Genomic DNA, 16226 nt, shown 5'->3' with positions numbered 1-16226 from the left:
GATTATCTCGAATTGTTGCCCGCACACCTCATCTTTGTTTGTTCCTCTGATGCACTACAGACATGGTGCATGCACTGTTGTAGGATATAGTTTTCTCACCTAACTATTCTAAAGCATGATTTGCTAAGAAAATCTCAAGGGTGAGGGCCTCGAGCTATCGAAGATGTAATACCCTTCTACCCAAACTCCTAGCTCAACCAAGATAGTTCGCTATTTTTCGTCGTTGCCATGCAGCCAACAATTCCATCATTGAATCATCCGCCACACAGATCTCAAAAAAACTCCGAACTCTACCTATTGATCAGCATAGATCTCAAAATAAGCAGCAGATGATCCAATAGTGAATTTGCTTGAACAAAGATAGAATCCTTCTTTCACGTCAAAAGTACAAGCCCAGTCCATAAATTCAACGTCATCCATATTTTTATCGTTCTCCTTTTAATTTTTCACATAAAAGGAGCATAAAATATTGTTAAAAAAATACAGACCTCTCACGAGTAAACTTTAAATATGAGAATAATTAGCATCCAAAAACAGTAGCTAGTCATAAATCTCTGGGATTATATGATAGTCTTGCATCATTCAAGTTGGTTTACCAGGAGAAATATTAAGAAAGCAACATGGTCTCCCAAGTCCATAGAGAATTCGAAAAGGTGATCAACACAAACATTGAAGCACCCAACCCATTCATAAAATAATATTTGGTCAATCCTTGCGCGGACCGAGCTAAAAGGAAGTAAACCCATTCGTTTCGACGTGTGGAAGGCGGCTCCTGGTGCGCTTAGAAGACCGTCCACGCGGGGTTGGAACCTGCAAGAATAGACCCGGCGAAGACCGGCGGCCCGTTGACCACCGGAGCTGACGACCCGAACTCGTTAAGTTCAATTACTAATCGCCCCTCATCCTTTGCTGGTTATGCGTTTTTTTTTTTTTTTTTTGGTAAATCGGCCCGTCACACATGACGGGCGTGAAGCTGGCCTACCAAAATCAGAAAACAATATACTGCGCAAAGACGCAGGCACAGCCTCGTGGCCTACCAAAGAAAATCTCCCGAGTGATGAGCGCGAAAGAAGCAACCCAGTCAGCCGCACCGTTTGCCTCCCGATATACGTGCGAGGCTTGGTAGGAGACAGTTCTCCCCCAACGCTCTACGGATATCGTGAAGCAGCGGCCGGTCCTCGACTGAGTTCCCCCTTCCCGGATCCACGCAATCCCGTGGCGAGTCCCCCTCGAGAAGGATGTGACCCTCACCAAGTACCCGCCTCGCATAGGAGACACCCTCCCCAGGCCGCCTGAAGCTCTGCCAGTCGCCACTGATAAGTCAAAAATCCTGCGTCCACCTGCCGCCACAAGTCTGGCATCATGATCCCTGATAATAAATCCCACACCTCCACAGCTCCCATCCACTGATACACTGCCATCGAAGTTCACCTTGAGAAAGCCAGGGGGTGGGGGCACCCAGGATACAAGTATCGTCCTGGACGCTGCAGAGCAGAATGGGGGCCCCCAGATGTCCCTAGCCAACCAGTAGGTGTAGGCCTCACTAGCGCCGATGATCTCCGCCGCAAGCCGTAGAGCTCGGTCCGCCACCAGCCTCGGATGGAGGCTCTCACCATCGAAGACCCATGTATTCCTCCCCAGCCAACGAAGATAGGCCAGGGTAGGCATCACGAGTCCCCTCTCCACGCATACAGACCCCCGGACCGAAGCCTCCAAATGACGAAGGAATCCTCAACGGTCGCCCACAGCTGCCTCTGATCGGGCTGAGCTGAAGCATGTCTCCATATCTGACTAGCTCTAGGGCACCCAAACAGGACATGATAGATGGTCTCCTCTGTCGCTGACAAGCTCCACATCCGGCCGGGACCCTCACTCCCCGTCTCGCCAAGACCCCAGTAGTAGGTAAACACCCCCAAGCCACCTTCCACAGGAACAAGGCCACTCGGGGGTGAATATGCATCCTCCAAATCCAGCCGCAGTCCATCTGTCTCACAGGGGGCCCTCTACCAATCGCTAAAAGGTCCCGAACTCTCACAGTCGTCCTACCTGTCCTGCTCCATACCCTCCTATCCACTGCCTCCCCCTCCGGGATCGGCAGAGCTAGGACACGCTCAGCAAGGTGCTCCCCGAAAACCTGTCGAACAAGACTCGTGTCCACCTCCGCTCCCCCGGGGCAAATAAGGCACACACTCTACGTCCCTCCATCCAACCATGGTCAATCTCATTGGGCCACCCGTGCAAAGCTGCCTCAGCCAGCCATCTGTCCTCCAAAATGCTGATCGACCGCCCATCCCCAATCTCCCACCTGATCTCTGGCAACACTCCCGGGGCGCGAGCACAGATCTCTCGCCAAATAAAAGAAGCTCCACGTCCAGTACGTAGGGCGTAGTGGGGGGCAGGATCCCCATACTTCGCCCTCAGTAGTGAGCCCCAAAGGCCCTCAGGCTCTAGAAGAAACCTGGCTGCCAATCTGGTCGCCAGTAACTCCCTCCGCTCGACCAGTGAATGAATACCAAGTCCTCCCCTGTCGGTCGGCTGGCAAATAGACTCCCAAGCCACCAGGTGAACACCGTCTCTGCCTCCCCGCCGTCCCAGATAAAAGTGCGAAACATCCTCTCCAATCCCCGGATCACAGCGAGAGGGACCAGGGTATTGGAGAGCAAATAATGGGGATAGAGCTCAACACTGACGTACCAAGGTGACTCGGCCCATCATCGATAGTGCACCGCCTGCCAACCTCCAAACGGTGGTGATGCTCAGCTCCATGGATGTACACTCCCTCCGTCGTAGCCGACGTCCCGTAATAGGCACCCCGAGGTATGTAAGGGTCCCCACCTGCTCTCCAATCCTAGAAGACTCATAATCGACTGCCTCGCCCCATGGTCAGTCTTCGGGCTAAAGAAAATGGCAGACTTGGTCAGATTAACCAGCTGCCCCGACACACCACAGTATGCCCCCAAGATCCGACTAATGGCCGGGCTGATCTGCTCGTCGCGCGGGCTAACAGTATGCAATCATCAGCAAATAGTAGATGCGAAACCCTGGCCGTCCCGGCCCCTGGGCCATAGACCTCCAACTCCTGCTCATGGACAGCCAGTCTGAGTGCACGGGACAAAGAATCTGCACATAGAATGAACAGAAGTGGTGACAAAGGCAGCCCTGTCTCAATCCTACTGACGACTCGAAGAAACATGATGGTGAGCCATTAAACAATAAGGCAAAGGACGGGGACAGTATGCAACCGAGCACCCATCTGACCCACTGCGGGTGAAATCCAAACCCCTCCAGGCATCGCTGCACAAACTCCCATCTCATCCTGTCGTATGCCCGCTCCATATCAAGTTTGACTCCCATTAAGCACCTGCACTTAGGCGCTTTCTGGAGGTCAGCCATGAACTCATGAGCAATGAGGACGTTATCCGAATGGAACGCCCCCCAACAAAAGCCCCCTGCTCAGGGCAAATGAGTCTGGGTAGGATACCCCTCATCCTCTGGACTAGTACCCTCGCCACCACCTTATACAGGGTGGTGCACAAGCTGATCGGTCTATAGTGGCACGGCTCAATAGGGTCCTGTCTCTTCGGAATCAGTGTAATGAAGGTCCTCCTCCACTCCACGGGCATCTCTGTCGACACAAAAAACTGCTGGACTGCCGCGTCACCTCCTGTCTAACTATGTGCCAGTACTCCTGAAAAAGACAGGGGGGAAACCATCTGGCCCGGGGCTCTGTCCTCGCCCAAAGACCAAAGGGCCGCATGTACCTCATCCCCGGACACTGGACTGACCAAAGCAGCGTTCTCCTCCACTGATACCTGCCTCCCTGGTGCCGGTCCGCAAGCTCCTCCATATGTGCCTCCTGACTCGGTCCATCTGTCCCGAAAAACTGCACCAAGATCCTCCTGACTGTCTCCTGATCCTCAGACACCCGCCCACTGCTGTCCCTAATCCGGCCAATCCAGTTCCGATGTCTCCTGATGATGGTCGACTGGTGAAAGAAACTGGTATTCCGATCCCCCTCCCTAATCCACTGAATCCTGGACTTTTGCCTCCAAAACACCTCCTGCTGCCTCAAAAGGGAAGTGTGTCTAGCCAGTAGCCCCTGAGCTCCCCCTGATCCACCTCTGAAAGACCACCCCTCTGTCCTCAAGTGCCTGTAGCCTAGTGATGGATGCCTCTGTCTCCTCCACCCTCCTGAAGATATTCCCCACCTCCTCCTTATTCCACCTTTGCAAACGGCGTCTGGTTAGCTCAAGTTTCCGGGTAACCCTATACATCACATCCCCCTAACCGGCATCTGCTACGCCTCTCTCACCACCTCCCACGACCGTGGGTAAGACAGCCATAATTTCTCAAAGCGAAAAGGACAATGAACGGAAAAGGTATGAGAGGTACTCACCAATACTGGGCAATGGTCAGAAGCAATCCTGGGCAGGTGGCGCACCAAGAAATCCGGAAACCTCTGAAGCCATCCGGGCGTCGCGTACACTCGGTCAATCCGCTCCCAAACACGTGCCATCCCCAGCCTGTTGTTGCACCAAGTGAAGCGCGGGCCAGTGAAACCAAGATCAGCCAGCCCATTGGACTGTATAAAGTCCTGGAACTCTCTGACCTCAATGTTGTTGGAGAAGACCATACCCCCTCTCTTGTCCTCCGGGCTGTCAATGCAATTGAAGTCCCCTGCCATCATCACAGGTGGCCAAGCTGAATGATGTTGGTGGCCTCCTCCCACAAGAGTCTCCTCTCCCGATAATTTGTACTGGCATATGTGGCTAAAATGACCCACGGAGGCCCGGCCCCCTCAGAAATAACCAGGATCACGTGTTGGTTGCACTTGTGGAAGACATCAATACCAACACCCCCCAGCCTCCATAACACCATGATGCCCCCTGAGAGGCCCCGAGAGTCCACCGCATATGTCCCCCATGATCGCGGAATGGCACGCCTAGCTCGTTCCAAACTGGATCCCGACAGTCGGGTCTCAAGCAAAACACAAACATCTGGGTCATGCAAACTCACTAACCTTCGGAAGGCCGGCCGAAAGGAAGGCTTCCCCGCTCCCCGACAGTTCCAAAGAAGAACCTTCATAACTACACTTGGGAATTTTGATGCATGGCCACCCCTTCGGGGTCTTGCAGCCCTCCCTCCTTACCACACGCCGCACCCTCTTCCGGCCCGGCCATCTCAAGCACCACCTTCAACTTATGTACCAAGGCTTCATGTGCCGTTTCACGTGGATGCCCGGTGCTCACAAGCTCACTCTGAACCTCCATCTCCCTGGGCTTCTCTGCCGTTCCCCCTATAGACACCACACCCAGGGTCTTCTTCCCAAGTGAGCAGTCTCTGGTAGTAATCAACATCTCATCCCGCACAGTCTCGGTCCATTCACCATTCCTGGTTCCTCCGCAGACCGAACTGGGAGATGACCCGATCTCCGCTGGCGGGAGACCACCTCGCCCGAGCTCGTCCACCGCCCGAGCATCCACCCCGCCTGGCACCACCGGAGGCAGACCCCCCTCTCCACCGCACACCGCCATCCCCCGTCGAGAAACTGGATCCGCAGAAGGTCGTTCCCGGTTACAGCCACCCTTGCCGCCCCGGCCGACAGACCTCCCACCTCGCAGGCCTTCCGCGACCGCCGGAGACGCGCTCTGACTCCTGAAGCACCGCCGGTCACCGTTCTTGTTCGCCGCCCCATCCGCCGGCACACGAGCATCCGGCACAAAGCACCCGGGCACAGGGGGGGCCGAGTGGTCTCGAGCCAGACCACGCTCCGGCCCGAGGGCCCCCCGCCGCTTTGAAGGGCTTCTGGCCCTTTTCATTGGGCTGGGTCCATTCTTCAGATTGAGAGGGCCCAGCCCAGGCCCCTGATCACAAACCCCGGTCCGGACCGGGCCCACTTGGCCTTGGACCGTTCCCTGGCCGAGTTAGACTCGGTGTCGACTCGGACCGCTGCATCAGTGTCGCCGCCGCCGCCCAACACGGTTCGACGCCTTCCGCTCCCTTCGCCGGCGAGACGCGCCGAGCGACCTTCTTAGGCTTCCGCCAGCCCTCAGAGTCCGGCGATGACTGAGGCTCGCTCGCCCTCTCTTGGCTGGACACGGGCCCGAGTCGGTAATGAACCGGTCCCGAGTCGGCACGGTGCGGGGAGTCGCCGTCCCCTTCGGCCTCACCGGAACCCTAGGCCCCACCGCCTCCTCGCTGTGCCGGAAACCTTAGAAGAGGTCATCCATGGGCCGAAGACTCTCGGCTTGCTCCCCCCGGGTAAGTTTCCCTTCGTGGACGACGAAGGACCGCCAGTATCTTCATTAACCACCGGGATCAATCTCCCTTCGCCTCGGCAGAATCGGCACTCCCCCGCCTGATGACCGGTGCGGGCAGCAGAGGTAGCAAAGGCTCGGCAGGTTCTTCGTAAACGAAGGCCTGCCAGAACCTATTCTTCCCCCATTGGACTAGCGTGCCAGGAACCAGAGGGAGGCTGGCGTCGATCTCAACCTTGGCTCGGGCATAGCCGGCCCTCCGCCTCTCACTTGACACTGGCATCGAGCACTAGTGGCCTACCCGCCGCCGCCACCATCTCCAGGATGGATGCATCGTCCCAGTATTCCAGCGGCAGCCCCGGTAGCCTAACCCAGACAACCGTCCGGCTAACCGAGTGGATGCCCGGAACAAAATCAGGCCGCCAGTCCTCCATCGACATCAGCTGGCCCCCCACCAGCCAAGGGGCCACTGCCATTGCCTTCGCCCGCTCCTCCCTGACCCGAACCGGATTGTCAGGACGCCCTCCGCCATTGGAAGAACCTCCACCGGTGCGGGGGAGTGCTCACCCTGTGATTGGGTTAATACCAACTTACGAGTTAATTTATTCTCGTCGTCCCCCTGAATGTTATCTATTTTGCTTCGTATTTAATTGTGTTAGATAGGATAGGACTAGGATTCGTTGTTTGGTTAATCAAACTGTAATTTGTGTTTGTTACGAAGTAGAACCGTATTCATGGTTCATGCCACTGGCAACCGATGGAGATGCGACTCGTTATATTTGGTTTTGTTTGACAACTATACTATATCTCATGAAAAAATTTGAGTGCACAACCATGCATGACTTGCCATATTAGACATGTCACTTATATTCTAGCTATAAAATTTACTTACTCAAAACATGATTACTCAAAACATGATTGCGGTCAAAAGCAAAAGAGTATAAAGATTATAACATAGAAATAGACAAGGAAAAAATATCAAGGTATTATTGTCCACTGACCAAGAGAAGGGATAGGCAACCTAATAATATCCGTCTTGCTCGAGTTCTAGCTAGCATTGGTTTCAGGTAAAGAATTTCTAGGGCTTGCAATGATAGCAGATCCCATGGTTGCTAGTTTGAAAGATCAGGCGTGGAGATAAAACTGTAATTTTTTTGGTTTTTATTTTATATGGAGATAATAATATTGTAACAAACTAAAACATCCCTTCATCTTCTTGGTACTTATTTTTATTAAAGAGGGAGACAGGTCCTACCATCGAAATCTTATTAAAGAGATAATGATTTTTTTCATCTCTTTATACTTCTTTACTACTTTTGCTCGTATCACTCTTCAGCTTTGGCGTTAACCAGCCATTGTGGGATTCCCTTCTCTTTACATGGTAATGAAATCTGCGAGATTTTGAAGGACAACACCATTGAAAATGTTTCCATTGATAGATAATGGCATGAACCCATATGGGTTGGGTTGTATATTTCGAACCGAAGAATGACTGATCTTTTTTCACCATGTTCATCATTGTATGACGCTCTGCACAGATCTAAAAGCACTTCAAACTCTCTCCTTCGTCCGATGCACACGTTGCTTGGCTCCTTTGGTATCCAAAATCAAATTCGAGTTACTGTTTTTGGCAAATTGTTCGCTGAATCAACTGTGCAGGGGCACACACCCAACACATCGCCAACGAAAGCGAAAACCAACTCGAGACGCAGCGAACAAGGAAGGCGGTATCCTCGCAAATAGTCCCAAACGGAAGAGGACATTAATTACCGCGTCTTTGCGGCTAAAATCTATGCGAGGTTGGGACACGCGGATACTTTTAGGTTGGCCCTCGTGGGTCTCGTGTTCGTGGCTTCGCTCCCGTGCCTCTCCCATTTAAAGCGCTCCAGCTCCGATATCTCTCTTTCTCTCTCGCCCTTCTCTACTCTCTCTTCGCCCCCAAATCGGGCCGTTCGAAGGCTAGGGTTAGGGTTAGGGTTGGGATTACAGCGAGGGAGTGTTCTTCTTGGTCGTTCGCTTCTCCGGATGCGCTAGGGTTTTATCGCGAGGAAGGGGGAAGGGGAAGGGATTGGGCTTGGTTGGTGCGCCATGGATCCCGACTTCTCCCACGCAAGCGGCGAGCAGAATTTCGAATTCGCCTTCAACTCGAGCAACTTCTCCCGATCGGATCCTTCGGATCGAGATACTGGAGGGGCCGGCGGAGTGCAGGACTGATTGGGAGGGCGGCGTCGGCGTCTCCGACTGGGACCGGCACCCGGAAGCGCCGTAGAGAGGAGATCAAGAAGGACAAAGGTAAGCGACCATCCTATCATTTCAACGTACATGTCTTGTTTTTCACAAAAAAAATGGAATCTGGATGATGTTTTTGTTTGTTGTGGTTATCGTCTAAATTTGTACAATACTAGGGTTTGAGCGAGTGTGTGTAATCTTTAATTTCTTCTATTTCGTGGATGCTACTTAGCGCGGTTAAATTTTAAATTTTGCTTCGTTTTTGATACTCTGCTGGAGTCCAATTCGCCCTAAAGGCCATTTGGGCTGGGCAAAAGTGGTGCGATAAACGCACAACATTTTTGTTAAAAAAAAATAGAAGAAAAAATTCGTGCTTTCCTTATGCTATGAGATCAGGCTGCAGGCGACAAAGCTTTCTGCACTTAATTTGATCATCATATTTTATACACCATGAGATGTTGAGGCTGACTTGGTTGATTGAGAGGATAGAGTTATGATCGAATAGTTTAGAATGCAAATAGCTTATGCTGTTCCAGGATGAGAAGAAGTGGTTGGGCAGGGAGAGGGGTTTAAATTTATTATGAGAGTCTGAATGGGAAGAACAAAAAAGTTGCATCAAGCAGGTTTATACATGTTGGTATACACATTTTCAACCATCATCTTGTCATGAATTGAAGAAGATGGACATATTTTGTGACTATCTTTAGTCCTAGCCTCATAAAACAAGCAGCAAGTCTTTTTTTGACCAATTAAACGATACTATTGCTATCTAGACTGAGCATCAATCATCTTATGGCTAGCCAGTATGGCCACCAAGAAGAATGTACCATCACGGTGAACTGACACCTTCCTTAATTTTTGCTCTTAGGAGTATTGTAGAATTATAGATAATAGATTATGCAACAAGTCTTATTTTGCTGATTTTTATTGAGTGTTACGAATTAGCACCTTGGTTGTGGCTTTCAGCTGTGATGTTAGGACAATTTAAGAGTCAACTTTTATGCACATTGGAAATATAAATGATTTACCGCTCTTGCGGCCCGCACCGAAACAATGCTTTACTTTTAGATGTCCAGTCAACTATTGGGCTTCAGCATATTTCGGGGAGAACCAGCACCAGTCCTATCTTCATTTTCTTTGCCTTCTGTTGCTAGGTGGAAAGTGAGTGATTTGGATTCTTAATATTTAGTATAGACCAATCTTACCTTCTCTCAAACCATGATTTAATTTCACTTTACGATCCTTTATTTGGTCCTATGAAGTCTTGGCTCGACGTTTTCTCATTTTTTGGTATAATCCATAATTTCTATGTTTTCTCTTAGTTTGTGAACAAAGTACCTATGGCTATAAGTAATTTTAAAAATGTTTGTTTAAAGAAATGTGTGTGCTTATTATATGAATATTGCAACTATATTATATGGAGCTATGATCTGGAAGGGTGTCATACTTGGTTTATTCATAACTGAAATGTTAAAAGTTTATATGTTAGACAGGAGGTCTTGGGTCCTGTTAGCATCCAAGAACTAGGGATTTACTGATTAGTCAAAATGGTGACAGAAAAAAGATCTTGTTAAATTGGTTATAAAGTCATTTTTATAGTCAATGAAAATAGCCATAATTTTCTAACCACTAGTACAAGTTGCAAATAAAAATTGAAAGGAGAAAGTGATTAGGGGAGGAAGAAAATCATTATAGGATAGAATGGACAAGTGGAAATGAAAATGTGATTTTGTTTTCACCTTGGGTTGTGACATTCTGGTTCCACTTGCTTCTCAAAATTATGGTATTGGGTCACATCGCCGCTTCCCCACCCATTCTGTTGTGATTATCAAAGACACCATGAAATTGACAGATTGTAGATGCCTATGCATTGATTCTGACATGGGAGATGTCCCATTCTAGTTACAGACATGGTATCCTTTGATCTTTTACTTTGTATATGTTTTGTATCTAAGTGGCACAGAACCATCATATGTGCCACCATACAACAATTAGATGTTCACCTTGGATTTGCCCATTATATGACATAAAACCTTATGTTGCATATTTCTTTTTGTGGTAATCTTGCATCTTCATGCATCCATTGTTTTATTGGGAAATTTTCCAAAATACGATGTTTATTTCTGTTTTATACTAGCTGTGGAGTCTTCAATGCACAGTTTGGAGAATTGCAACCAACCTGACACTGAGGATGATGTGACATATGAAACCATGATGAGGAAGTTGTGGCAATGCTTGAAGAATTTCCATCAGGTTTTTGTCAAGTTTATACAATTAAGTAGTCTTTCTCATGAATTGAGTTCATCACCTTCTCATCTCTAAGTTGGTAAAATTTTACATGTTAAAAAGGAAAAATGATGGAAGTTTCTAGTCTATTTTTTTTTCTTGTGAAATAAAGGAGTTATGTTTAAGCTCTAATGTACACAACTTTTGATGCTAAATGTTTCTGAAAATTCTATCCTGATTTCAGTTTATATGCCCCTCAAACACAAATTTGGATACCCAGAAGTTGTAACTCTGTCATTTCCTTGGAGTTTGAATCCTTGACCTTGAAAGTCACACCCCCTTCAGAAATCTTGTCTCCAACCCTGTGCTTGCTCGTGCTTCCACATGCAGATGCATCTGCAGTAATTTTTTTTCTAAAAAAATTTTTATCAATCTCAACTGTATTTCAGTCGTGGTTGGATATCCTGATCTTCTTTTCTCTGTCTTTTATGATATTTTGATCTCCAGTATTAGGTACTTTTTTGGAAGAATGTCCAAATTAGTAGATTGTTTCTGAACCCCTATTTAACTGCCTTAGATTGTGATGAAGAGATTTACAAGGGACCTGTACCATGGTCAAAAAATAACCAAATAGCCGTTGGAAGACCATAATTTGGGATTGTTAGATTTTTGTGAAAGCATTGATTAATTGATCTGCCATTTTTAATTCCTTTTCTCTTTTCCCTCCATTTCTTCTTTTGCATGGAGGAACCTTCTTTACTGTCACCTTCAATTACTCACCTTGATAATGTTCTCGCTTTGGGGTATAAGTTTTGCTTCCTGAAGAAGCCTTCTGAAATTCATTTCTAGGAAAGCGTAACATGGTTTTGGTTGTTCCACTTCCACCATCATGTTTTGGATGTGAATTATTTAGCACCTGCCTGATTTGAAATTTGTGCCCATCGATACAAATTTCTATTGTCCTAAAACCTCCAGAGTGTTATATTTTTGTTTATGTTCTAAGCTGGATGGTGCATTTTTTATGATGTAGGTGATGAGCCTTCACAATGCAGTGATTCTTCCTGGAGCATGGATGCTTCTCCTGTTTGTCGAATAAGATCTATATTCATCAGTTCTGCAATATTAGCTGCAAAAAGCCCTTTCTTCTACAAGGTAAGATATTATATATTTTTAGACAGCACCCTACTCTTTCTTTTTGTGACTAATTTGTGTTCTATATTTTAGCTTTTCTCAAATGGTATGCGAGAATCTTGATCAGCGGCATGCTACCTTGCGAATAAATGCCTCAAGGTAATTCAGAAAGCAAATTGCTATGTTTTTTGTGCTATAGTTGTTCTGATATTATTTATTGTAACTGAAGCAGATCATAATCTTATTATTTATTTTTTAAATCTTGAAAAGTAAATATGTTGAATCTAAAAGGGAAAAAGTTAATCTGCTAATTCTTGTTGGCAGGATGAAAAATTTCACCCTACCCAGTCCATGATATACTGCTAACCTGAAATGTTTACTCCACCATAGTGGTATTTGGCAAACAGGATGAAGTCTCATGTTGTTTAATATTGAATATCCATTTATATCCTTTTCCCACCGGATTAATTTATCCTCATAGTATTTCCTTCTATACATGTTTGATGGCGTACACTTTAGTAGGTCACAGTTTTCTTGTTGTTTGCTGATAATAGTTGAACCCACATTTTTGTGGTTGTCATCAAACCTTTCTTCCTAATTGCCATTCTCCACCCTTGATGAGCTGATGCTTTGTGATGGGATCTGGGCATATACAGCAGTAGCAGTGAGGAAAAATAAATATTTGTTAGAAACACATAATAAGAAGTTGATGGTGGATACAAATTTGTTTGTTTGCTTGGATGGTTAGACTTAGAGGTGGTGCCAAGATCTTCAAGAGAATGAGATGTATAGTCTTTTATCAGGAAGGTGTTGTAGTGGTCAAGTCAATGAAGATTATAAACCTTATTTGTGTGTATAATGCTTTGGGGTTTTTAACCTAATGGCAGATTGCTCAATGGATTACTAAGAGTAAGCAGGAGTTCAAGATGATTCATGGGAAAGTAGGAATTGCAGCATCAACAATATATGAAAAAGTTTCTGGTGATATTAACTAGGAAAGGGATTACCTTACAAATTCTACCGTCATGTGAGAAAGTTAGTATATCCATATTTCTTCAGGTGAAGGCATTGTCAAATATATTTATTTTCTATTAGGAGGGCACCAAGTGTCTATACTCCTAAACATGAGAATATCTGAGAAAATATATATTTTAATTTGCATTTTTTACTGTTTGGGACAACTATTCTGTAAACAAAAATGAATGTTATTGGACACCTGTTCTCGGTGCAGGGCCACGCAGAGAGGAGAGGGGGGGGGGGGGGTTAGCCTGAGAATTTTGAATGAGGAAACTGGACATTCAAATGTCAACACAACTTCCTACACCGCTTGTTGACTTTGAATTGCATATGTTTTTCTTTGTGTTTTTTCCAACCCAACTCTGGAGGCAGGCAAGAGTGGGCAATCTAGTTGGAATGTGTGACCCATGTTTTTGAGTGACCTTATTTTGGTGCATTTCATACACGCAAAGTGTCTGATGGAAATACCAGTCTGAGCATGTGACAGTCCTGAAAATACTGTACAAATATTGTAGCAGCATTTCTCGACATGTCAACACAACACAACCACACACACACACACACACACCACCACACACACACACACACACACACACGTCTGAAAGCAATCAAGGATCTATAGCGGCTAAAATATAAAATTTCCTAAACTGATGAACATGAAAAAAAAATAATTGAACTGTAAGAGGAAGAGAAAAATGCGAGGAGAGAGAGGGGCAAATAAAAGTGATATTAGGGGGCGCACAGAATGATAATGCGGTATATACTTAATGCCTTACATGTTCAAAACAAATTGACCTGTCATTATCAATTAAGTCCTCATAATTATCCTGGGGGTTGAATTTTTCAGTTATGCATCTCATGTCGGTATTTTAGGCCTGAGCCCGAGTCACTGAAGCAGCAGATTTATTGGATTATTAAATCCAGAACTTATAGTGATAGGTGGTATTCCTTGGTTATTTGCTTTTCAGTGATTTTGTTAGTTAAATGCATGGCTTCTTAAAGACTTGAAACTCTTTGCTTATGCAAACAAAATATTACTGCAATTTTATGTGAGTGTTGCTCATCAGTTGCTTATATGCAAGCGATTATATACAATCATCATAATATAACTTTTTTAATGAGAAGAATTAAACCATGAGAATTTGGTGTAATTAATTTAGAACTATAAAGTGTACGAGTACCTTTTAAGATACAGTTCTGGAATTCCTGTCCCTTTTTTTTAAACAAGTCAATTGCACTTGTCGCCCTAATTTGAAAAACTACATTTTTGGTGATTAAAAACATCATCAGTTTGTGCTGACATAAGAATAGTAATTATCAAGACTATTCTGCCTGATTAATTTTAATGCTTTATAAGTAACATCAGTTCCCCCTCTCCCTTTGGAAACAGAGGAAGCTGCTCTCATGGAACTCCTAGGTTTTATGTACAGCGGGAAGCTGTCAACTACCTCTCCTGAATTCCTGCTCGATGTGCTGATGGCTGCTGACAAATTTGAGGTCGCTTCTTGTATGAGGTATTGCAGTCAGCTGCTCAGGAGCTTGCCCATGACTAAAGATTCTGCACTGCTCTACTTGGAGCTCCCTTCCAGTGTTTCGATGGCCTCAGCAGTTCAGCCGTTGACCGATGCGGCGAGGGAGTTCCTTGCCGCTAGTTTTAAAGACCTGACCAAGTAAGCGATTTTGTTCTTAGCATCAGCATCAGCAACCATTTACCTTTAATTGAAGCCTAAATTTAATCTGTCGGTTATTTTCAGGCCGCAAGATGAGCTGTTGGATCTTCCTCTTGTCGGCATCGAGGCAATCCTTTCCAGTGATGACCTCCAGGTTGCCTCTGAGGATTCGGTCTATGACTTTGTGCTCAAGTGGACCCGTCGTCATTACCCCAACTTGCAGGAGCGGAGGGAGATCTTAGGTTCCCGGCTAGGGCGCCTTGTACGATTCCCCTACATGACCTGTAGGAAACTTAGGAAGGTCCTCACGCACAACGACCTGGACCACGAGATTGCATCCAAGGCTGTCCTCGAGGCGCTCTTCTTCAAGGCCGAGGCCCCGCGTCGGCAGCGCGCCCTCGCCGCGGACGAATCGACCAACCGGCGCTTTCTAGAGCGGGCCTACAAGTATCGGCCGGTGAAGGTGGTGGAGTTCGAGCTGCCTCACCCGCAGTGCATCGTCTTTTTGGATCTGAAGCGGGGGGAGTGTAGAAACCTGTTTCCATCGGCTCGGGTGTACTCCCAAGCATTCCACCTTGGCGGCCAAGGCTTCTTCCTCTCGGCACACTGCAACATCGACCATCAGAACTCATGCCACTGCTTCGGGCTTTTCTTGGGGATGCAAGAAAGGGCTCTGTCAGCTTCACGGTGGATTACGAATTTGCTGCAAGGACAAGGCCGTCCGGGGAGTTTGCAAGCAAATACAAGGGGAACTACACCTTCACAGGCGGTAAAGCCGTTGGGTACCGGAATCTTTTTGGCATCCCATGGACGTCATTCATGGCGGATGATAGCCTTTACTTCATCAATGATGTGCTTCACTTGAGAGCTGAGCTGACCATCAAGCAGCCCCAGCAGCAGCAATTGCATTAAGGGTTTGGTCTTGTACCATAAGCTTCTACTCATGGCTGCAATTGTTGGGAGAATTCCGCTCTTGTTATAAATGTGCGCGTAAATATTCTTCCAAAAAAAAAAGAGCCCATAAATATTCCAGCTGCACTAACATTTTGAGTTTATTATGGAAGCTTCTGTCAGGCCAAAGTGAAATAGCCAACATGGATAAAATTAAAATATTATGATTAGTTGGTTTGAATGTCAGCCCATTGACATGGTGATTTCCGGAAGAGAAGAAAAGAGGATGATGAAGTGAGAATTGGTTTTGATTTCGAATTTCTGTGTCTTACTCTGAAAGCATGCGGTAAGCCTGCGTCCAACTTGTAGCACGCGTTCTTGGGGGCCCATAACGTCAACGTGGCCAATTAAGGGCCTGTTTTAGAAAGTATCCAGCTTCCCTAGGATTCGAGGTCTTTTTTCCAATCTCGCCCCACGCCTCTTGCGCTCTCTTTCCGGACCATATAGCTGGATGCCTGCCCGGCAACCCCCCCGAGAAAGCAATCTACAAGGATTAAAATACTTGTAGATAAGTTAAAAGTAATGAGCTGGGCTAATCAAGGGTTAAAATACTGCATTTGCTTGTGTCCAATTAAATACCGACACTTGTTATGTATGCCTAGATAACCGTATTTTAGAGGGTGGAGGTAGAGGAGAGTGCACTTTGTGATTCGAGACTATGAATTTAAATTTGTAATAGCTGGTGGTCAGCGCACCTTTGATGAGCTTATTATCGGAGTAGAGTTGAGAGCCGTATGGAAAGATA

General features: G+C 46.7%; 1 protein-coding gene and 1 pseudogene across 1 annotated transcript; one reads left to right on the top strand and one right to left on the bottom strand.

Annotated features, from left to right (window-relative positions):
• Positions 1-987: 987 nt before the first annotated feature.
• LOC120104845 lies at positions 988-1668 on the bottom strand. The gene has a single exon (XM_039116700.1). It carries the CDS (start codon positions 1666-1668, stop codon positions 988-990), a length of 681 nt encoding a protein of 226 aa, XP_038972628.1.
• Positions 1669-8163: 6495 nt separating this feature from the next.
• On the top strand, positions 8164-15662 carry LOC103713494 (annotated as a pseudogene).
• The last annotated feature ends 564 nt before the right edge of the window (positions 15663-16226 follow it).

The sequence above is a fragment of the Phoenix dactylifera genome, unplaced genomic scaffold, assembly GCF_009389715.1.
Source record: "Phoenix dactylifera cultivar Barhee BC4 unplaced genomic scaffold, palm_55x_up_171113_PBpolish2nd_filt_p 000121F, whole genome shotgun sequence".
NCBI lineage: Eukaryota > Viridiplantae > Streptophyta > Magnoliopsida > Arecales > Arecaceae > Phoenix > Phoenix dactylifera.
Note: the sequence above shows the minus strand (reverse complement) of the source record. Positions and strands in the feature narration are given on the sequence as shown.